Source organism: Triturus cristatus, chromosome 2_2 (assembly GCF_964204655.1).
Source record: "Triturus cristatus chromosome 2_2, aTriCri1.1, whole genome shotgun sequence".
Classification (NCBI taxonomy): domain Eukaryota; kingdom Metazoa; phylum Chordata; class Amphibia; order Caudata; family Salamandridae; genus Triturus; species Triturus cristatus.
The window spans coordinates 263,970,685-263,993,817 of record NC_140582.1 but is presented as its reverse complement, the minus strand read 5'-3'; the positions used below and the strand labels follow the sequence as shown (position 1 = coordinate 263,993,817).

General features: G+C 43.3%; 1 protein-coding gene across 2 annotated transcripts in view; it reads right to left on the bottom strand.

Moving 5' to 3' along the window:
- LOC146862126 (prostaglandin reductase 1-like) overlaps positions 1-23,133 on the bottom strand; it is a 291,511-nt gene that overhangs the window by 242,951 nt on the left and 25,427 nt on the right. The window contains exon 2 of one of the 2 annotated variants that reach the window (XM_085641315.1): positions 11,136-11,193. The exons of the other annotated variant lie outside the window; for it this stretch is intronic. Coding sequence (XP_085497441.1) covers positions 11,136-11,140 — 5 coding nt within the window. The 5' untranslated portion in view covers positions 11,141-11,193. The remainder of the gene's footprint in view (positions 1-11,135; positions 11,194-23,133) is intronic. 2 annotated transcript variants of the gene reach the window in all.

Here is a 23,133-nt window from a genome sequence, read left to right as displayed (position 1 = left end):
GGCTGGAGGACATCGCGCTCCCCTTGGGTTGAGAAAGGGAGGAGCAGTTTCCATCACACCTCTGCGCTTCCCTGGGAAGGTGGGTTTTGATCGACCCGCCGGCCTCCCCGAGGGCTGGCTCCACGCCTGCTGGGTGTCTGGGGCTCCTCCCGACCCGACCCTAAAAGGATCCAAGGACAATGGCAGGAAACTCCCAACAAGCGACCCCCAGGTGACAAGACCCCTGCCTGCACAGACTCCGGACATCAAAGAGGAGTCGCCCTATAACAAGGGGTGCTCTGGGACTGTCCGGCAGATTCGCCTTGGAGCACCTGAGCCCTGCTGAGTGACTCGCGGCTCCCCTGAAGATCGTAAGACCTCCGAACTTGTGCTTGAGCCCTGCTGAGTGACTCGCGGCTCCCTGAAGATCGTAAGACCCCCGAACTTGTGCTTGAGCCCTGCTGAGTGACTCGCGGCTCCCTGAAGATCGTAAGACCTCCGAACTTGTGCTTGCTTGAGCCCTGCTGAGTGACTCGCGGCTCCCCGAAGATCGTAAGACCTTCGAACTTATTCTCGAGTCTGCTGAGTGACTCGCAGCTCCCACAGACTCTCTTGGTCCCGCCGGACCCCACAACGACAAGCGTATCCCCCAGCTCGAGGATTGCGAGCTGTGCGCCGGGTACGCTCCTGCATTTGATTCTTATCCCCAAAGACTGTCCCGCTACCTCCTAACCCCCCTCCAAGACTTTGTGAGCCCGCGCTCTACTTGTATATATTTTGCCTTGCTGATCATAAAGATCCTACAACTCCGGTCTGATAAAGATTTGCTCTTAAGAACTTCTCGTGTACTGTCTCTCTGTCGTGTGGTGCCGAGTGTACGATCCTAGATACGAGGTTCCTCCCCTGAGGAGTCTCCCGCCAGTGCCTGGCTACGATACCTCGAGGGTGGGTCTCAGGGCAGTCAGGGCCCCTTCCGGGCCCCTCTGAGGTCACCTTCTAACAGTTACTCACTCAATAAGTTTGTCCTCATGGACAATATGTGGCATCATTCCTTAGTCTGCTGCAAATGGCTGTGGACTGGTGCTATTTGGCAAGTGGGTTTTCCTTCAGTGCCTAAGTCAAAATATTCTGCAGTTGTAGCAGACTGTGCAGTTACACCAGATTATTACAATATTTTCCATTTGCCCTCCTAAGTATATCCTGTTTCAAACCTATAACAATGTGTTCCCCATTAGGTTTGAAAGGTAAAGGAAGTGTTTTGGGCAGTCATCCCTAGGAGCGTGCTAGTGGAAATATAGCTTCAGAAATGCGTGCGCAATCTAATCACAAACGCACTATCTGGTGAGCAGAAGACCCATCCAGAAAATAAACAGCAATGAAGAAACAGTGTGAAAAATATTTCGGTCCCTGAAGGGCCTCACTCCCAAAAACATTTTCGGAGTAGTTGTGGTATACTCCAGTTGTAGGTGTGACTTACTTGTGTATTTCAAGGTAATAAACATGCTCTCTCGCAGAAAATAAAGGTTTGGAGGAAATGAAACTTGTCCTACTTCTGGAAAGCCTTGGAAAAACCACACTTTACCCCAGAGTATGTAACATCTACTAACAGGAAATGCTGTTTAAGTCAAGCCTTGAATATCGAGGGGATTGACACCAGGTACAGAAGTAAGACTCAGCTACTCCTCGAAAAAGATTAATGAACCAGGCCCAAAATATCTAGGGGCAGATTTACAAGCCCCTTGCGCTGCCACTACGCCACTTTTTGTGATGCAGTAGCACTGCATTTCACTGCTCCATATTTACAAGGACAGGAAAAGTCACCCTGCGTGGCTTTTTCTGTCCTTGAAAATATGGCCCCTTTGCACTCAGCACTTTGCGTGAAAGGGGCGTTCCATGGGTGTTGCTGTGGGTGTTCCCACACAACACCCATGGAACAAGACACATTTCCAGATTTACGAGGATTCGTAAACCTGGAAATGCATCAGTATGCTACGCCACCCAAGGGGTGGTGTAGCAAGGCGCAACGAGGAGAAATGCTTCTGGTTATTTCCTCTTTCAATACGTGCTGCATTTTACAGAACACATTGAAGGAGGGAAATGCCTGAAGTGATTGTTTTTTTGCAGGAAGATGCCCCTTCCTGCACAAAAACAATCTCCCCATGATGCAGGCATACTTGCAACTTGGTGCAAGGGTGCCTGCGCCAGCACATGGCAGCTGTTTGTGCGCCAGCGCAGGGGAGAGCACGGGAATACGACATATCATTGTAAATATGTTGCATTCCTGTGCTCTGAAGATGCCGCAGCGTGGCGCAGCCAAAGGACTTGCCATGTCACGCTGTGACGCCTTCTTGTAAATCTGCGCCTTAGTGCACTGTTTCCTGTTAGTAAAGTGAAGAACAGAAAAATCACATTCCTCTGCATTGGTGCTTAATTTGAGCCGGTGGTTTCCGGTGCTCAGCACAGTCCCTTGACCATCAACACCGTCCCTTGAGCACCAATTAAGGACACATTATTTTTTGGTGGGCACAGGGAGATTAAGTTATTCGCCCAGAATCACATGTTATTGAGCCAACGCTGACACTCAAACCTAGCGCCCCAGCTCCGAAGCCGTGTGCTCTGGCCACTACGCCACATACCTTCCCCACTTTAGGGTTTGTTGGTTCTGTATTAGGCAGCGCTAACCGGAGAAATGGGCTGGTTGAAGCTGCCTCCTTGCAAGAGCCCCCGCACTTCTGTTTTTTAAAAATTAGGCACTGCTCTGCATCTTAGATAACGAGTAGATAATCCTGTCAAATCTAATGGGAATGAAAAGCTTCTGTGTAAACCTGTGTAATCATGAACAATGAACTTGATTACTCCTTAACAGGTGCAAAAACGTAGCAAATTGAGCATTAATTGCTATGAGTGCGTGGATCCCTCCCCTCAAATACCACCCTACTCTTTTTTAGTTTTTAGGTCTTGCCTGGCGAAGGCTGCGCAGACATGCGAGGTCTCGCTAGCTAGATTTAATGATTTAGGGTAGCTTTCACTAGCGGGGTTTAAACCCCGCCCCTCTTTTCCATTGGCTGGCGTCACCGTTTATGGTAAACGGTGGCCAGCCATTGGAAAAGAGCTTCCAGTGACGTACACTTTTCTCTTTTAGAGCCGTCCCGGTTGGACTGGCTGCCCTGACTTACTGCTGGCGTAAAAGGTTTGTTATCTTTATGGGGCCAAACACATGGCCCCATAAAGATAAGAAACCTTTTAGCACTAAAGGAAGTCAGGCGAGCCAGTCCAACTAGGACGGCTGTAAAAGAGAAAAGTGTATGAACGAAAAACGTCATGGCGAGCACTTGTCTTTTCACAGCTGTCGAGTCAAATTAAGACGGGTAGGCTGTCCAGTGTAAGTTTACTGTTTGTCGCTGGATATTGCCGCTGTTGTACGCCTGCTGTATGTACAATGCGCGGCTGCCATCTTGGATTGGGAGCGTTTTCCAATCATTCAATAAAGACGATTTGGGGAACCAGGTTTTGTCTAAAAACTCAAACAAGTTTATTTTTATTTTTCATTACGCACTCTGATTCTATTATGCCCACAATGAGGCTTAATTGAAAAAAATAAGTGTACACACTGGGTCGGTAGTGACATCCCTGATGATGGCAGGACTCAATAGTGACGCATCGTGGATAGTCTTTCAAGCTATCAGTGCAGGACGTCAGTGATGATAACCCTGGTCCTTACCTCTTTCTCAGCCCGCCCCAGCGAAATGTTACCCTAATGCTGATCAACTCTCGCGAGAGTCTCGCGACGGAAGATGGCGGCGCCCGGTGCAGTGCAAGCGAGGAGTATGGAGTCGGTTGGTAGTGATAGCGAGGCGGTGGCTGAGATACCCGAGGACAAAGGGCTCTTTCCTGGGTATAAGGATGCCGATTCCTTTGTCAAGGTCTGCATGGTGGCATACATTGTTGAATAGTCGAGACGGGAAAGGTGTAAGGTGATAGTGGCAGATGTTTGATGTAGAAATCACTATGTAGAAAGTTCCTCTGCTAACTTGATGTTTGTATTCTATAAGGAAGGTTATGAAGTTCATCCTGAGCACTTTTCTTGCATTGGGGTGCTTGGGGATGACCATAGATCTGATGGGCAGTTGATTTAGGAGCTGGTTCATTAACCTGAGTTTTAAAAAATGTAGCTTGTGCATTTATAGTTTAGCATCCTGTTGTCAGTCGCTAAAGGCATTGGCATAGGAGTCGACATCTGATGTATTTTTAAACTTTTGAATTATTGACTCGTTGGCATAGTTGGATGAGGAAGTGAGGGCAGGGAGAGGCTGAGGCACATTTTGAAGTGAAGTGGGGAAATGGAGAAAACTTGAGGCACACTGGCCGTAGAGGGGAACTGTGCAGAGCAAAAGGGAGGAAATCATAGTGTGAGAGATCTCTCAACAAGGACGGATGTAATTCTGTGTCAGTTCCTGAACTTCTGTATGAGGGCAGGGTGATCAAAAATATCAGCGTCAGTTGAGAGATCTTATAGCAGAAGTGCTGCATTTCCTTTTGAATCAGCGGTAGATTTAATTTCGCCCCTTGTTGCAATCAAGATGGTTTGCCTGCAGAGACCAGATTTGAATCCAGTTGAACAGTTCTTGAAAATACTGTTTCCTTCAATGAATGCTAATTCTTTCTTAAGTGTTCCTTCAGGTAGAGCTTCAGTTCTATATTAATAATTTAATTTGGTGTTATCTCCAATTTTAATCTGTACTACAGGACTTTGCACGTTTGAGCTGTCAAAAAACTACTTACTGAAGCTCGACATTAGCAGCAAGCGGCGCTCTGCCATTTGTATTTATTGTACTGTTCTTACTGGTGCCTTTTAATAACTTTGCACACAGTTTCAAGTATTGCACTCAGATCACTTTATTTCTCTCTCTCTGAAGCAATCCCTGTTCCACAACATCATGTGCCGTTTGTGCGAGGGACCTGTCTTCGGCTCCCCAACATCGAAGGACTGTCCTGACCGCCATCTCTACCATGCGATTAGCGGTCTAGTCTCTTGCATTTTCTTCCCCCACTTGACAGCTGCAGGCTATTTTGGGCCATAAGCATCCAGCAGCCCTCCCCGACAGTTTACTGGCTTTTCTCTCCGACTATAAACTAATCAGGCAGGACAGAGGAAAACAAGCATTGAAAATGCAATAGGTATCGCCTTTTATTAAGTTAAAGCCATTTGCTTTGCTATACAATACCATTAGCAAAGCAAATGGCTTTAACTTAATCAAAGGTGAGATCTGTTGAATTTTTAATGCTTGTTATAGTTAATTTGCTTTAATAGAATCTGCAACCGATATTGCTTATAAATGATGTACTGTTATCAAAAACGTTGTGACCTCTGTCATTAAATTGCATATTTTTTTATGGTGTTTTTCTAGAACATATTGGTGAAATGTATAGATTGCATTTTTTATCTTTTCTTAATATTATTTATATGGCAGGTGACTAACATTGTTTCAGTTTCTCTGACCTCTGTCCCTCAAATGCGTTCTGATTAAAGGTTTGTAACAAGGTTTTTATACTATTATATAATAATTATGAATCTGTTGCTTGATTCCATATATAATGTAGTGTTTTAGTGTGTTCGTTCTATGTTTGTTCATTTTTCTAGCAGGGATACGAAATTTTAATAATTTTAATAGAGCCATGGTGCAGAAAGTGTATATTGTGCGTATTGGGGCGAAGCCATCAAAAAACACTGAATGTTAACAAAGAGGCAGCTGGACAAATATTTACTTTACACCCCATTTGAAGGCTGGAATTTCATGAAGGCAAATACACGAAGGTAACCTTTCCAGAATTTAAAATTCTGCCTTTGTGCCAGATTCACGGAGAGTTTGCTGCGACTTGCTACTGTTTGCTGGTGTTGCTCGAATATGATTTTACCTTAAGTAAATGAAAAGAGGTGTTTGGCAAAACAGGAACAGGTTAGTTTAATTAAACGCGATGACTGGGAAAGTTTCAAAAGAGGTGTGTCTGAAGACAATCTCAAATTACAGACGTTTTGGCTGCACATATATACATTTTGTGGGTACAATAAAACACTGACATTCTTTGAAAAGCATGATAATCATAAATAACAAGAAAATACATTAGATAAGGGGGACACAGACAGCTCTCAACCTCGAGGAGAGCTAGTGTGGGCCAGTGTGTGTGTGTTCAGATGTCCGGTGTGGTGAGCATGTCGTGTTCTGATTGGCTGTGTGTTCCTAACTACATGTGGAATCTAACTTTTGTAGTATTTTGGGAACTTGCACCTTTGGCCAAACGTGTTTTCTTGGGGCCAATGTTCTGGGGCCTGATTGTGGTGTGACTACCTATCTGTGGAATCAATCAGGGCTTTCCTTGGGTGTGAGTTTGTCTTTGGGATAAGTGTAACCCCACCTGTGACCTGCCAAACAGAAGGTTTGGGTTTCGGTATCAGTAACGCAGCCTTGTACATATCGTTCACTTTGATGCGGTTTTCTGCATTAAAGGAGCGTGCAATGAATGTTGCTGTGGGCGTTTTCAGCAACACCCATGGCTTCTTGACACGGCCCAAGATTTACCACGAATCGTAAATCTAAGGCAGCGCCAAAACGTACACCTTCCCAGGTGAGTCATAAGGATGGGGCAATGGGTAGAAATACTTTTATTTCTCCTAGTTTTTTGCTCTTTCTATGTGTGCAGCATTTTGCATTTTGCAGCACACATAGAAGGAGCAAAGCACCATTAATTATTGTTTTTCTGCAGGAAGTTGCCCGTTCCTGCAAAACAACAATCATCCCTGTAATGCTGGCACACTTGCACAATGGTGCAAGGATGTCTGTTCTGGCGCACGGCTGCTGTTTCGGCGCCGGTGCAGGGGTGAGCACAGGAATGAGATGTATTCTTGTAAATATAGCAAATTCCTGCACTTAGACAATGACACAGCTTGATGCAGCAAAATTGCTTGTAGCACCATGATGTGTCATGGTCTTGTAAATAAGCTGCCTCCTGACGAGAGCCCGCACTTCTTGTTTTTTACATATTAACCACTGCTCCGCATCTTAAATAATGAGTAGATAATCCTGTAGAATCTATTGGAAAAAAGCTTATGTGCAAACCTGTGCAATCATGAACAAAGAACGTGATCACTCCAAAACAGGTGCCAAAACGTAGCAAATTAAGCATTAATTGCTATGAGTGCATGGATCCCTCTCCTCAATTACCACCTGTTAGACTTGGGGGTCTCTAGTTGGCACAGGTATGCACTTGTGACAAATAGGGACCCTCTCCTCTAGTCAGGGTAGGGGGGTATACTCCTTAAATAACCCCTGCTCACCCCCTTGGTAGCTTGGCACGAGCAGACAGGCTTATCTCAGAGGCAGTGTGGAAAGCATTTGTGAACACATACAGTAACCAAGTGACAACACTCCAGATGGACACCACACAGGTTTTATATCAAAACTAAGTATTCTTTATATAGATTTACCACAAGACCATTAAATGACAAAAACACACAATACTGTTACTTAAATGGTAGGATTTTGCATAGTTCTCTTAAGTTCTTAAATGTGACACTTTAAGTCAATGTACCTTTTAGATGCAACACGCAGGGCAACAGAAGTGTTGCAACGATGTTGATGCGATTAAGTTTTTGGTGCAAAGAAATAAAGACGTGAAGATCTTCCAGATGCGGCACGCTTCTCCGATGTTGAGAGAAGACTCGACGCTTCAGCTGCAGCAGTGACACACTTTACGCGATGCAACGACAGCAGCCTTGGCAGCGGCACTCTTCTCCGACGTTTGCGAGATGCTTCCGCTCGATGCGATGCTGCAGCGGCGACACCTCTTTTCGTGATGCGACGACAACAGCTCCGACGGCGGCACGCTTCTTCGTGGATGCGAGGCGCTTTTCTTGATGCGGTGCAATGGGACAACTACGATGGCTGCGATGGCGACACGCTTCTTCCTCGATGCAAAACTTTTCTCTTGATGCGGTGCCATGCGTCAGCTACGATGGCTGCGATGGAGACACACTTCTTCGGCGTTGCGAGACACTTCCTGGATGATGCGAGTGGCTTCCGCTCGATGCGATGCTGCAGCGGCGACACACTTTACGAGATGCGACAACAACAGCTCCGACAGCGGCACGCTTCTCCTTCTTGAGTCGCACTTCCAGCTCCTTCCAACACGCAGTCCCTCAGAAGGCCCAACAACAGCAGCAGGCACTTCCAAAGAACTCTGGGGAGCTGGGGGGTGAAGTCTGTTGTTCCTGAGACTTCAGCAGGAGGCAAGCTCTTTTCCAAGCCCTTGGAGATCCTTCACAAGTTGAGCAAAAGTACACACAAAGTTCCTTTCTCCTCTCTTTGGCAGTAAGGCAACCACTGCAGGCCAATCCCCCAGGTTCAGGGATAGTTTCCTCCTCAGCTTCTTCTGGTTCCTCCCTCAGCAGAGGTTCTTCTTGTTTTCCCAAAGTGATCTAAATTCTTGGGATCAGGGTCCCAATATTTATACCTAGAAATCCTTTGTCTTCTGAAGGCAAAGGGGCCTTTGCCCAGTCCAACCCAGTTCCAGAGCACTCTGTTTACCAGACTTCTCCTTTCCTTTCACAGTGCAGGGCAGAAACATTAGACGCCCCACAGGAGGTGGAGCCAGCATTGTGGAAGGCAAGTACAGCCCTGGAGCACTTTGTTGACATGATTCCTTCTCTCCTTTCACAGTGCAGGGCAGAGACATCACTGTGGGGGGCAGGCACTGTCCTATTCAGGTCCCAGGTGCAACTCCTCCCTCCCATCTAGATGCAGATCTCTCTATTCACCACTGGGCGGACTCACCCTGTCTCCTGGAATTCCCCAGCCCTGTCACTCAAACTCCAGACAAGGAATACACAACCTAGCAGAGGCAGGTTTGAATGGTTAGACAAGAAAATACCTACTTTCTAAAAGTGGCATTTTCAAACACAGAATGTTAATACCAACTTCAGTAAAAGATGTATTTTATCATTCTGAGTTCAGGCATACTAAATTCGAATTTCTACCATGTTCCCTGAGTCAGTTAGGATTATAAGATGTAATAACCAAACTGCCCATTCTGGCCTATGGAGAACAGGTAACCTTTCAATAGTTAAAAACGAAAATGGCTGTAATTCACTATTAGAACATGCCACACACACCAGGGCATTTCCTACCTTATCCTTACAATGCACCCTGCCCTTGGGCCTACCATAGGGGTGTCTGATATGAAGAAAAGGGAAGGTTTAGGGACTGGCAAGTGGGTGCACTTGCCCAGTCAGCATGACAGTACCAGACTGCACGCAGGCTCTGCAATGGCAGACCTTAGACACATTTTTACAGGCTGCTTCTGTGGGTGGCACAACCAGTGCTGCAAGCCCACCAGCAGCATTTGGATTTACAAGCCCTGGGCACTCCTGGTGCACTGTACTAGGGTCTGACAGGTAAACCAAACCAACCAATCATGGAATCACTAATTTGTACAATAATTTACAATAGGGAGAGCATATGCACTTTAGCACTGATCAGCAGTGGTAAAGTGCCCAGAGTCATAAAACAGCCAACAACAGGTCAGAAAAAATATAGGAGGAAGGCAAAAAGTTCAGGGATGACCTTGCAAAATGAGCCAAGTCCAACACCACCCTATTCTATTTTAGTTTTTATAGTTAATTTGCTTTAATAGAATCTGCCACCAATATTGGCTATGAATGATGTACTGTTATCATTAAATTGCAAATTTTTTTAATGATGTTTTTGTGGGACATATTGGTGAAATACATAGATTGAATTTTTAATCTTTTCTGAATATTGTTTAAATGACAGTTGACTAACATTGTTTCAATTTCTGTGAACTCTGCCCCTCAAAGGCGTTCTGATTAAATGTTTGTAACAAAGTGTTCATACTATTGTACAATACATATGAATCTGTTGCATATAAAATGTAGTGTTTTAGTGTGTTCCTTTTATGTTTGTTTATTTTTCTAGCAGGGATAAGAAAGTTTAATAATTTTAGGAGTGCCATGGGGCAGAAGGTGTATATTGTGCGCATATAAAAAAACAGTGTTAACAAAAAGGCGGCTGGGCAAATATTTACTTTACACCCCATTTGAGGGCTGAAATTTCATGAAGGAAAATACACAAAAGTAATCTTTCCGAAATTTTCCAAGTTGAATTTATGTCTTTGTGCCAGATTCACAGGGAGTTTGCTGCGACTTGCTACTGTTTGCTGGTGTTGCTCGAATATGATTTTACCTTAAATAAATGAAAAGAAGTGTTTGGCAAAACGGGAACAGGTTGGTTTAATTAAGCGCAGCGACCAGGAGAGGATCAACAGAGGTGCATCTGAAGACAATATCAAATTACAGATGTTTTGGCTGCACATATATACATTTTGTGGGTACAATAAAACACTTTGACATTCTTTGAAAAGCATCATAGTTATAAATAACAAGAAAATACATCAGATAAGGAGGACACAGACAGCTCTCAACCTCGAGGAGAGCTAGTGTGGGCCAGTGTGTGCGTGTCCAGTTGTCCGATGTGCTGAGTGCGTGATCACCTTGCGTGGTGTGCATGTCGTGTCCTGATTGGCTGAGTGTTCGTAACTACATGTGGAATCTAACTGTTGTGGTATTTTGGGAACGTGGACCTTTGCCCAAACGTACTTTATTGGGGCCAATCTCCTAGGGCCTGTTTGTGGTGTGACTATCTATCTATGGGATCGATCAGGGCTTTGCTTGGGTGCGCACTTGTCTTTGGGCTAAGTATAACCCCACCTGTGACCTGTCAATCGGTAGGCTTGGGATTCAGTCGAGGGGCCTATCTGACCACATATCTTTGACTTGGGGTTGATGTAGATGTCCTCTCGGATAAATCCAACAGCAATGACACAAGTTTGCGAATGTGAGCATGTGTAACATGGTGGTCATTGATATCATATTTACCAATATTCTCATTATTTCACATACCGTCCTATATTCACAGTTCCCCTATGTATCTGTGTTAATAGCCTGAGATAGCCCAAGTACACATTTCAGTTATTTGGTTTTAAGAAGTATAGCTTTTGCAATGGAATTATTTCTTATTATGTACTATTTTAGCGGGGATAAATGCTACTAATATTAAATGACAGATACTATTTTCCCCTCATACCTCATAATGATTTCAATATCAACAGCCGTTTTCCTCAGTCTAGTAGGTCAGCATTTGCCTGAAGATATAAAACAAGGGGTAAAAATCTGTTTTCTCTTCATGTCCCCTGATTTCTCTTAACTCCCAGATTTCTCAGTTATTGCCCCTGTACTTCCTCTGAGCGTAACCGCAGAAGGGTGGGCCACAGGACCATGTATAACTTGCTTACCGGATGGCTGTAATGGCAGGACATTACATCTACTTACCACCCTGTGCTTCCAGACTCCCAAACTGGCACCCTCTTCAAATTACTTTAATGTTCCCATTCTAGATTGCTTACTATAGGAGTTGCTGTCACCTTCTGTCCTTGCAAAATGTAAGCTTACCCACAGAATCTCTTTGTACTCTAGAAAGCCATTGTGGCATCCTATGTATGTTTATAACTTACTTGTGTTGTTCTAATTGCCTCTGTGTTACTATGTTGCCCCCAAGCAAGTGCTTGGGCTGCTCATTTCAGAGTTAAGTAGTCTACCATTGGCTCAGACATATTTTCTTAAATGGAATCTGAGATATTCACTACGTAAAAGATGTAGCACTTTCCCCACAAACTGGCACATGCATCAACGTAGGCTTTTGCGATTCCTTAATTGCGATTATTAAGGAATCGCAATTAAGGAATTGCAAAAGCCTATGCATGTAGGAATCGCTATAAAAATAGCGATTCCTACACATTCCTTAATTGCGACTCGCAAATTGCGAGTCGCAATTAAGGAAAGCCGTCCCATTCATTCCTATAGGCCTCCAGGCCCATAGGAATGAATTGGAGATTGCATGAGCAATTTGCGAGTACCAGTAGGTACTCGCAAATTGCTCATGCAATTTCAAGGGTGCAAGGGTGTCAAAATGACACCCTATTGCACCCCTGAAATTGATCTGAGCACATATGTTGCACACACACATGCCCTAAGGGCATGTGTGTGCGCATCATAGAACTTTGAAAAATGCACAAAAGTGCATTTTTCAAAGTTTTTGCAAATTACCATGAAGTTTAACTTCATGGTAATTTTCTCCCCCTATTAACGAAATCGCTAATTCTTTTACTTTAATGCATTGCATTTAAGGAATCTCAATTTGGGATTCCCTAAATGCAATCGCAATTTAAGTAATCTCAATTTAGAGATTCCTTAAATTGCGATTTTTGCATTTGGGATGATGCATCCCAAATGCAAAAATACCGGTCGCAAAGGGGCAGATTCTGAGAATCTGCCCGTTTGCGACCGGTTTTTCCTTTGATGCATGTGCCTGATAGTTTCCAAAGTTGTTCTCCATTTCTTCACTCTCACTATCTAATGAACTATTTGTAGTATTTGATATGCTGGTAACCAGGCCACTGTGAGACTGTGTTCCAATGGGATGTATGATGTTACAACGCACACTATTACAACGCATGCACTTACAACGCATTTTTTACAACGCATAATCCATTACAACGCATGACATTACAACGCATGACACTACAACGCATTTTTAAAAAATACCTTTACAACGCACTACCATTACAACGCATACTACCTTTACAACGCATACCATTACAACGCATAATATTAAATTACATTTAAGGTAAGTATTAGATAGTATAGGGGTAAAAATTACTATTCTAACTCCAGGGGGTGCAACAGTAGGGTAAGTGTTGGATAGTGTAGGGGTAAAAATTACTATTCTAACTCCAGGGGGTGCAACAGTAGGGTAAGTGTTGGATAGTGTAGGGGTAAAAATTACAATTCTAACTCCAGGGGGTGCATCAGTAGGGTAAGTGTTGGATAGTATAGGGGTAAAAATTACTATTCTAACTCCAGGGGGTGCATCAGTAGGGTAAGTGTTGGATAGTATAGGGGTAAAAATTACTATTCTAACTCCAGGGGGTGCATCAGTAGGGTAAGTGTTGGATAGTATAGGGGTAAAAATTACTATTCTAACTCCAGGGGGTGCATCAGTAGGGTAAGTGTTGGATAGTATAGGGGTAAAAATTACTATTCTAACTCCAGGGGGTGCATCAGTAGGGTAAGTGTTGGATAGTATAGGGGTAAAAATTACTATTCTAACTCCAGGGGGTGCATCAGTAGGGAAAGTGTTGGATAGTATAGGGGTAAAAATTACTATTCTAACTCCAGGGGGTGCATCAGTAGGGTAAGTGTTGGATAGTATAGGGGTAAAAATTACTATTCTAACTCCAGGGGGTGCATCAGTAGGGTAAGTGTTGGATAGTATAGGGGTAAAAATTACTATTCTAACTCCAGGGGGTGCATCAGTAGGGTAAGTGTTGGATAGTATAGGGGTAAAAATTACTAATCTAACTCCAGGGGATGCATCAGTAGGGTAAGTGTTGGATAGTATAGTGTAATATTATGCGTTGTAATGGTATGCGTTGTAATGGTAGTATGCGTTGTAATGGAATGCGTTGTAAAGGTAGTTTTTAAAAATGCGTTCTAGTGTCATGCGTTGTAATATCATGCGTTGTAATGGATTATGCGTTGTAAAAAATGCGTTGTAATGGTAGTGCGTTGTAAAAGTTGCGTTGTAAAGGTTGTTCCCCGTTCCAATGGCTGACATATGTCGTAATTGAAAGACTTGTTTAATAGTTACACTGCGAAGCAAATTTATGGTATGAAATGATTGCCCGTTAATATAGATTACTTTAGAAAAAATGGTCCATTTAATTTCTTTCCTCATTTTTTCCCCAGGTGTATAAAGAAAGCTCCAGATCGGCGTTACTTTTAGTTATCAGACAGCTGCATGGGATGCGGGTCAAGTCATAGAATGACCTGACTCCAAGGTTGTTGCCTTACGGATTCCACCACCTCTACTGAGGTTGTAGTGTTCGCTCCTCCAAATATATAGACTTTTAAGTTCAAAGCACAATAAAGGCAGTGGCGGACGCTATTTACCGAAGGTGGTGGGGGGAAGAGGAGGGTAGTACATTTAAAAAAATAGCAAAAAATCACTTACCTTCAGGCCAGCCGCCACCTCTCGGTCACCTCGTACCACCTCTCACTCCTCAAATGCAGGAAGCACTTAGGCTCCTGACTCCCCTAGCCAATCACAACACCGCAGTGCAGTGTTGCGATTGGTCTGAGCGCCGTGGATGGGCGCTCAGATGGGGAAGGGGGACCTGGGCATGTTCTGCACCCAGGCTGTAATGTAGCATGAGTGCAGAACATGCAAAGTGCGCATTGGCTGTTATGGTCGGCCAAACAGTTATGCGCCCTTTAGAGTTGAGCAACCACTCCTGCTCCTGGCCCCTGCTCTGCCTGTCTAGCCCCAACCCGCACCAAGAAATGCAAAACTAAAATGATAATAACATTGGTTATTAACATTTTAGTTTTCTAGGGAGCAAAAAAGATCAAGCGCATAAACACCTTTTTGGGGTAGTAAGCACTATATAATTCCAATTTAATTTAATTGCCAACATAAATACTGCGGATAGCTTTGTCTGTCATACTACTTTTCAGTTTGTTTTAAAGAATTCAAAAGTTTGGATTGTGCACGCATTAGCTTTGGAATTACCTGCTGATGTGCACCGGTATTCTCCAGACGTAGAATTATTTTGCCAGCAGTCTTTTAATGGCATGAAACCATCCCTGGTTGCAATCTCCTAACTGGAGACGCCAGTGATATTCTTCCCAAAATGTGTGGTGGCTAACCTGGGATGTAACTTAGTCCAAGGTCACACATGGGGTCAGCGCGAACGGCTCTGTTCATGGACTGCTACAGCCTCAAGACACTCCTCCTCTAATGCGGCTACAAGAAAACAAGCTAGAACTAGACATGGTTTGCTTTCTTCTTTAACCCCTTCGCCGCGGCAGGAATTCCGCCGCGGTGCTGGGGGGTTTGGGGGCAGGTGCGGTGGCGCTGTGCTTGTGACGGAACCACTCCGTCACGAACCACGGGTGAGCTGTGCTCATGACGGAGTGGTTCCGTCACGTCTCCGCCCACTGCGCTAATCGCCCGCACAGGCGGGGAATTAGCGCCGCGTGGGCAGAGCGGCCGCCAACGGCCGCAGCATGACGGAACCACTCCGTCATGAGCACAGCGCACCCGTGGCTCATGACGGAGTGGTTCCGTCATGAGCACGGAAAGGGTTAAGAAAAAATGCAGAATAAGACCAACAAGGGTGAAGGAAAAGTGTCATACCAAGGGCAAAATTGATCTAATTAAAAAAGTATTAAATATAAGAAATCTGTAAGGATTTTAAGAAGACCAGATCGATTGAACATCAAGCCATTAGGTATATGTGTTTTTTCCCTTTCTTTCTTCTTTTCACTAAAAAAAAGGGGGGGAGAAATGTAGTAAGGTGGTGTAAGATTGGACCCAGATCTGTTGACTTGGTGTGAGTGTTTGATTGGTTCTGATGCTCCGTCCATCACCACCCCCTTTTGTACCGCTTTGTAGTGTCTTGCTGTCATGAAGCAGCCCCTCCCATGAGGCTGCACTAACACCCACTCTACACACATCCAACACAAATGTCCCCAATCAGGTGACCTTGCCAATTAAAGGAGCCAGGCGCACATGATCGGGAACAGTTGAGTGACCATACAAGCAGTGTCCATGTCATCATATACGTTAGCATGTGGGCCTAGGGCCAATATTTAGGCTCTTGTATTAATGACACAAATGTACAGTTACCTGATTGCCACACTGCTGCCGTTGTTGCAGATTACAAATGATGTGGTTATATTGCATCATCTCACACATCCTCTGTGAGTAGTTAGCACCAGCAGACGCCTCATGGAAGCAGTGTGCACACAAGTGCAGAAAAACGGGCAATAGCTTTTTGTTCGCTAGTCCTTCCTGTTTTGCGACTTTGGGGTACTACCACTGGATTTCGCATTCCAGTTTAAATGAGGGGCGCGGTGGGTTCAATATGTCTCAACCCTCTAGGGCAAGGTAGGGAACCGAAACTGGCCAGTAAGCTGGCGGATTTAACTAGTTTTTCTAGGCACAATGAAAAACTGAACTACCTATTGTTATAGGTCCTTAAGGAGCAACAGTTGAACTCTGTTCCAAAGTTTGAAGTTCAGTTTCTCGGTACCAACAAGTACATTCTTGTTGTAAACACGTTATTAACACTCTAATCCTCAATGAAAGGCTGGAGTTTATTCTGTGCATATACATTTAAAAATAAATATTTGTGCGCAAAAGAACCAGCAGTGATACATTTCTGATCTATTTTCTATTACTTTTTGTTGCTCCCTGGCCAGCTACACATTAGCTTGCTGATTTTTCTGTGCAGAAGTCATTTACAATTCCCTGAAATGATTTCTTTTTCCAATGGTAGGGTTCAGTTAAGTTTCTGAACACGCATTTGTTATCTCTTAGGAATTATTTAAAAATGCTTTTACCTAAACTATGTTCTGCAAACAGATCAGTCACTGAAAGAATCACTAATGTTTGTTTCCTTGAATGGCCGCCTCAGACATTTCTCTCACATGCATACAATGATTTCTGTTAATTTCAAAGATGTTTTGCAAAATGTCATTCTTAAATTTGCAAGTTTTAGCATTTCACTCGTTTAAAGTGCTTGCGATTAAGAAAGTCAGATGGTATTCGGGTTTGCTGATCCAAAAATAAAAGCAGAAATCAGGGCACCATAACAAATCTCTATTTTGTTGAATATAGAATGACAAAGTTTTAGAAGCTAAAAAAACAAACACCATCATTTAGAAAAAGTTGGAAAATTCACTGGGGTACATAAAATTTGTAGTTGCATTACCGTGCACATTATTTGTAGCACTACTGCTAAATGATCTTCAAGTTGGGACTAGAATATAGATACCGCGCGCATTATGTACATAAGAATTTGCATTCGTAAAGTCACTGTAAAGTAGTGCAAATGCACACAAGACAGAGCGCAAATTTCGATAAAAATGTTTGCACTACAACTTCATTTGCAAAATGTTTTAAGTCAATTGCGACTGAAAAACTTTGCAAATCGCTACTGAAATGTACAAAAAATACATATAGGGCCCATGTCGAGTTTGCATGTACACAAAGATGCTGGTAACTAATGTTTTGCATTTCGCTGTGAACAACCTACCCTTTGCTATGCGGGGGTTTCTCAAATTCCTTGCAAAGTCAGGATAGTGTTCACAAAAAGTCAAAATCCATACACTTTATTGATATTGATGAGCAGGAATCAGCAGGCAAATGCTGGAATACAGGCCAGCATGGGGGGGCAGGCCTCCATCCAAGTATTCACATTCGCAATGTGGTGGCATTGCTACCTTGGGGGTTGCAATGTCAACACCCTGCATATAGTGGGAGGGAGGACTGATGTCCCCTACAGGCTTCCGTCCACGACTTTGCAACTTTTTGTAATGGGTCTTAAACAAATTCCTACCCTATTAATATTAATGAGATGGGTGGTGTTTGACTTTTTATCAACAGTTCCTTTGAACTGAGAGGGATCAGAGCACAACTCTCACCACAATTGGGGAGTATGGGTTTAATGGCATTCCTCACACAACAAATGGGAAGGCTGGCCTCAGCACAACGGAAAATACTGCACTTGGACCCGACTGTTTTGTCCATCTGGCCCTAGTTTGTATATAACATAGCTCAGTAGTGCACATTGTGGAAAATAAAGTCAAAAGGATGAGTGAATCATGCTGGGGTTCAATCTGTTAAAGCATCACCTCAGAAGATGTTCAATACTTTGATCTATCTCACTGCCTTTTAATGTGTCCTCCATGATGGGGTTTGCAGGAGATGTGAGTAAAATTCAAAATAGTTAGAAAAATAAATTTACAAAAATTCTTATTAAGGACATCCTTTGCAAAACTACATATACAGATGATGTAAATGATACAGAGAACAAATAAGCTCCCATTTGGAGAAGACACTTATGAACTGGGTGGCGATGTATGTTGCACACAATGAATTGAGAAAAGAAACATCTGGTAATAAGTCACTGCATTGCTCACTGGAGTTGTGAATGTTCCAAGCTGCCTGTTCATGTGTGAGCAGAAGGAATCATTCGTGTTTCAAGTCCCCTAACTAGGGAGTGTGCTTCCTCAATATTGAAGATGGAAGATCGTGGTACAAGAATATCGAGGACAAATTATTGAAGCCAAAATATTGAAAGTTAAGTTGGCATAGATTTTCTCTACCTAACTGCACATATATGTGCCTTGCAGCTAAATATACATTCAAGATAAGTAGAAGTGGAGTTAGGAATAGTTAATCTATAGTTGCTCTATATCTACTTACTTTTTGATACTTTGGTCTTCAATATTTTGTCCATAATGTTCTTGTTTCACGATATTCATAACATAGATATTCAGTAGTATGATCATTCTGGGACATGGCAATGTTGCATGATGGAAAGTCACTAGCAGCTCCAGCAATCTCCGGGATAGAGGATCAGCATCCAAAAGAACTAGGCAAATCACAAAGTGCTAGACCAAGTCCCATCTGAAGGTGGTTTGAAGCAATCTTAGTCGTGCATCCTCCCAACTGGACCTCGGTGAGATGCAACTTTGGTCTCTAAGGCACTTCAAGCTTAAACATCTAGGGTCAGTGTATCCAACTAAGTTTACATTGAGGGACCTGGAAATTGATTGGATATACAAGTGATGGATAATAAACTTGTGTCAATCTAAACCCCTGTAAACCACTGGTAATTACATCCATTGTGTGATTACAGACAGGTACAACCCATTAGCAAACAATTCTTAGCCAGCACCAAAATGAGCAATTCAGTCAAAATGGCAGAGAAAGATATGAAGAAAAAACTGCACTGCATGAATTTTTTATTTTCTTAAATCATCTCCATTATTGTCCACAAAGAAATGTTAACTTGTTGAATACAAAATGTTCCCCTTTTCATGTGCATGCTGCCCCAATGATTTAATCTCATTACTTCTCATAAATACTTTTAATGAGATTCTTTTTTGAATGCCTACCGTTTTTGTTTTTTTTAGAAATTTCTAAAGTACATATCATGTTTAAATAAAGGGTGCACACTTTCATTAGAAAAGCAAGGTATCTTCCTTTTAAACAGGAAACAGTGCGATGTTGGAGAGTCAGTGTGACGTCATGTGAGGTGAGATGAGATGAGAGGAGGAAAGAAATAGAGAAAGTATATGTATGGAAGTGGACAAGGCATGTTAGGTAGGTTGCAAGGAGCTAGAAATGTGGGGGCAGGTATTATTCATGTTTAAGGTATATTGAATTGACAAACAGCTGTAGTTGTGCTTGTCTCTAAATTAAATAAACAGCGCCACCATGTGGCAGACCATTATAAGCACCGATTTTGACATTTAAGTGCCAGTGCCACACACTGGAAACCACCAGCTCAAATTAAGCACTGGGTGGGTAGTAATCCAAAATTGACGAGAGCGAACAGAAATCAAAGGGAGGGAAAGAAAGGGAGGTATTTGGCAATAGGTTTGGAAAAATGGGATCAACACAAATGAAAGAAAAATCGAGATGTGAGTATGAAATGAAGGGAACGCAGTCTTGAGTACAAGATAGTGACATGAAAGAAAAGGAATGGACAGAGAGCAAGAGGTGGAAATTAGGTGGTAGGAGAAAAGCAAAATGAGAAAGAAAGAGTAGTAGAGAAGAAATTATAGTGAAACTGCAAAAACAGCAATATTTTGAGTATTGCAAAGGTGCAACTTGCTATGCCGATTACCAAATTTTGCAATTTGCTAATGTGATATTATCACAATACCGAATACAGTAATATTATATTACTTTTAGTGGTTTACTTTGATTGCCACAATAAAATCATGTTGTAATACTGTGCCAGAAATTGCTGATACCCAGGGTTCGGTTGTGTCATGTGTGGTGTCACTGCATCAGTATGATAGTGATGTGAAGTTGGGGGTGTGCACATTGATCTCCACATGTTTTGCCTTTTTTTTTAGGGAACTTTTCCATTTCACCTGGTTTGTCCTGGCAAAATGTGAACGTTGATGTAGGGGTTTTCACTAATGTAATCGGGATTGAAGTAGGAATCTGAATGAGCCTATAAGTCGGATACGCATGGTTAATTTGTAGTAATTCGCTAACACAAATGTAACAATTTTTTTGCACTTCTGATCTTCTCTAAATGAGAAGCACAGAGATTTGCAGAGTGATCAACAAAATGTCACTAAATTAACCTGTGCTTATCTCTGGGTAGGGTGGCACAAAAATCAGCCAGGGTTAACTTAGAGGCAAAGTGTAAAGTATTTATGCAGCACACAAACAGTAATAAAGTGAAAACACAACACAAGAAAAATACCAAACTGCTTTAGAGAAATAGAATACATTTTAATAAATTATTTGCCACCAAAATGACAAAACTCCAATCAGTTGATTCGGAGTTATGAATTTTGAAAGTTTTTAGTGAAAACTTGCACATAAAAAACCAAAGCACCAACTGCAGACAACTAGTGCAAAACCGGATCAAAGTCGACAGTTAAGCCTGACCCCGATGGAGCTCATTTCAGATACAAGAAGTGGATTGAGCCAGGTCAGCGCTTACCTTCAGACGTAAAGTCATTCTTGAGAAAAATGGTCTGAGAAGGTAAAGTTTAGATTGGCAAGGCTTCGTGAGGTAGCCGAGGAGGGCGTATTGTATTCCGATATGCTTGGTTCGAAACAGTGGAGAAGATTTCTACATTCGAACTTAGACTCTGAAATAGAAGTCGAAAATCTCCAGGCTGAGGGCTGTAGCCAAAGACAGGTCCACAATGTCTCATACCCCTTTGGTGAAGGACCTCTTAAACAGATTTGCTGCTGTTGAGAAGAATGCACTGGTGGCTGAACCCAGGAGAAAGTAGCGGTCGACGTGCGCAGCGAGGTTCTGTGGCAGGGAGGGCCTTTGGGGCCTTTCTTTGCTGCTAATCATCTTTGGGGCATGCCTCGGTCTGGCGGTCCGTGGAGTGTGCATGCAGGGTTGAACGGTCGAGCCGGGGGCCTATCCGGAGTGCTACTTAATTATCGTATGCAACCAACGTCCATTGACATGACTGGTTCTAGGTATGAAGTTACATGTTATACCATATATCTGGATGTAATGAAGGAAACAGAAACAACAAAAAAAGGAAGATTTTTCCTAACAATGGAAGCTTTGAAGGCACTGATGATCGTGCAATGGAAGTCTGTTGAATGTTCATCGGTCACCTGCCTGCTAGCGGCATATCAAAATATATTTAGGGAGACGCGTTGTGGTCCTGAAAGGCAGAGCTACCGCATAGCGTATACAAGCTACTGATAAAAATGCAGGGGTTTTTATTGGTCCAGTCAGGGGCCAAAATGTATGCTGCAGCTTTGCACTGGCTATTGCGACAAAGTGCACAGAAAGACTAAAGTTATTTGGGCAGTTTAAAAAAGTCACACTTAAGTTACTTGATAGTGATGACATCAAAAATGTTATGAAAGGGAAGCTTGACAAATATATGAATTGTAAGAAGTATGGGGTATTCATGAACAGTATTATGCCTCTCAAGTGACAAAGATTTCATTGTCCATTGCTTTACCCAGCCTTTTGTTCCTTAATTCATTAAATCCGCCACCAGCTCAACATGCGTTTTCTGGTGGTCATTGTGGATATCCTTACCATGTGCGGATTCACAGCTAATGTAAATAGCGTAAGTTTTCGAATTTTAAAATACTTGAGGTTGGGGCATGTTGTGCACCACCTGTCATGGTACCTTCTTCCTTATATGAGCTAGTTTACAAGGCATGGTAACATTATGCTGGTGAAATAGGCTGGCATTTCCACCTCCAGAAAATTCTCTTAATTGTCCATTGTGGGTACAATTCACCTGCCTTCCTTAACATCCAAGCTGTTTTCGTTCAGGCTGTATAGAGATTTCAATTCTCAGTGGCTATATGTCACTTTTTTTTAAGCTAGGGATTTATGAGGGTGCACTTTGGTTAAATGTTGTGCATCCACACATTTCTTTCTCTCTTACACACAGCTCGCACAAGACAATAGTTACTCAATTGTTTTAAGGGGTACCCGGCGGGGCTGCATGGGGACATGTGTGAAGTACTAAAGGTATTGAGAGGTGTCCAGTGTTGATGACACTCCAGCATCTGACTTCATCACACAAGAGGGAGGATAAGTAGGGATTATCTTTCCTCCTTTGTACTTACCTCATAGGTTTTATTATGGCATTAATTTCTAAATAAAAGTAAGTGCCGGGTAACTCGCAAGTAGCCACTCCAGCTGCTGCCCAAGACATTACTGTAGCCTTGGGGGGCCTGGACCAGACTGAATCGCCACACCCGCTCAACTGTTAGGGTGTAGGTGATGTTTCAGGGGCTTGGCTAGCATGGCTGGAGCAGTGTGCGGTGCAGCTGGGATTGGCCTCCTGCCGTGAGCCCGGGCACCTGGTGGGTCAAGTGTCAGGGTTAGTGGCTGGGCTGTTATTTTACCAGCAGTACTTTCCCTGCGTTGGGGATACATAAGGATAAGTTCCCTGTTGTACCACAGACACAGGGCTCTCAGCTTAGTGCCTGCCCCAGTTTTGTGTTCCTAGGATAATTTCCCATCATCCCCCTGGTACATCTTACCGCCTGGTTATGCTCGGCAGTTCTTGGAGAGACAACTATTGCACTATGCAGATCGGTGATGTTTCTGGTAGAGGCTTATTTTAAATATTAGACACAGGGGTCATGTCTTTTCCTCCTAAACAGTTAAACATCCATGGGCAGGGCCATGGAATAGATGGACATAGGACAGAAGTGACTCCTGTCATGCCTCACCTCCACTTCCCTTGACTAGTGTCCCAACCTTGAAGCCGGGTCATGTCCGGCATGCTTGTCAAGCGTTGCATGCGTGCGACGAGGTTTGGGTTCTTTGATACCAGCCATAATCTTACCTGGTTATTACTCAGGGCAAGAAGAGGCTGCATGACCCCCAGGGACAGGTGTTGGTCTGTTGGCTGGCTTGTTTTTTCAGATGTGTCGCAATGTTTCAGCTGAGTTGGGGAAGGTTTCCACACCTCAGCTTGTCTCTGCG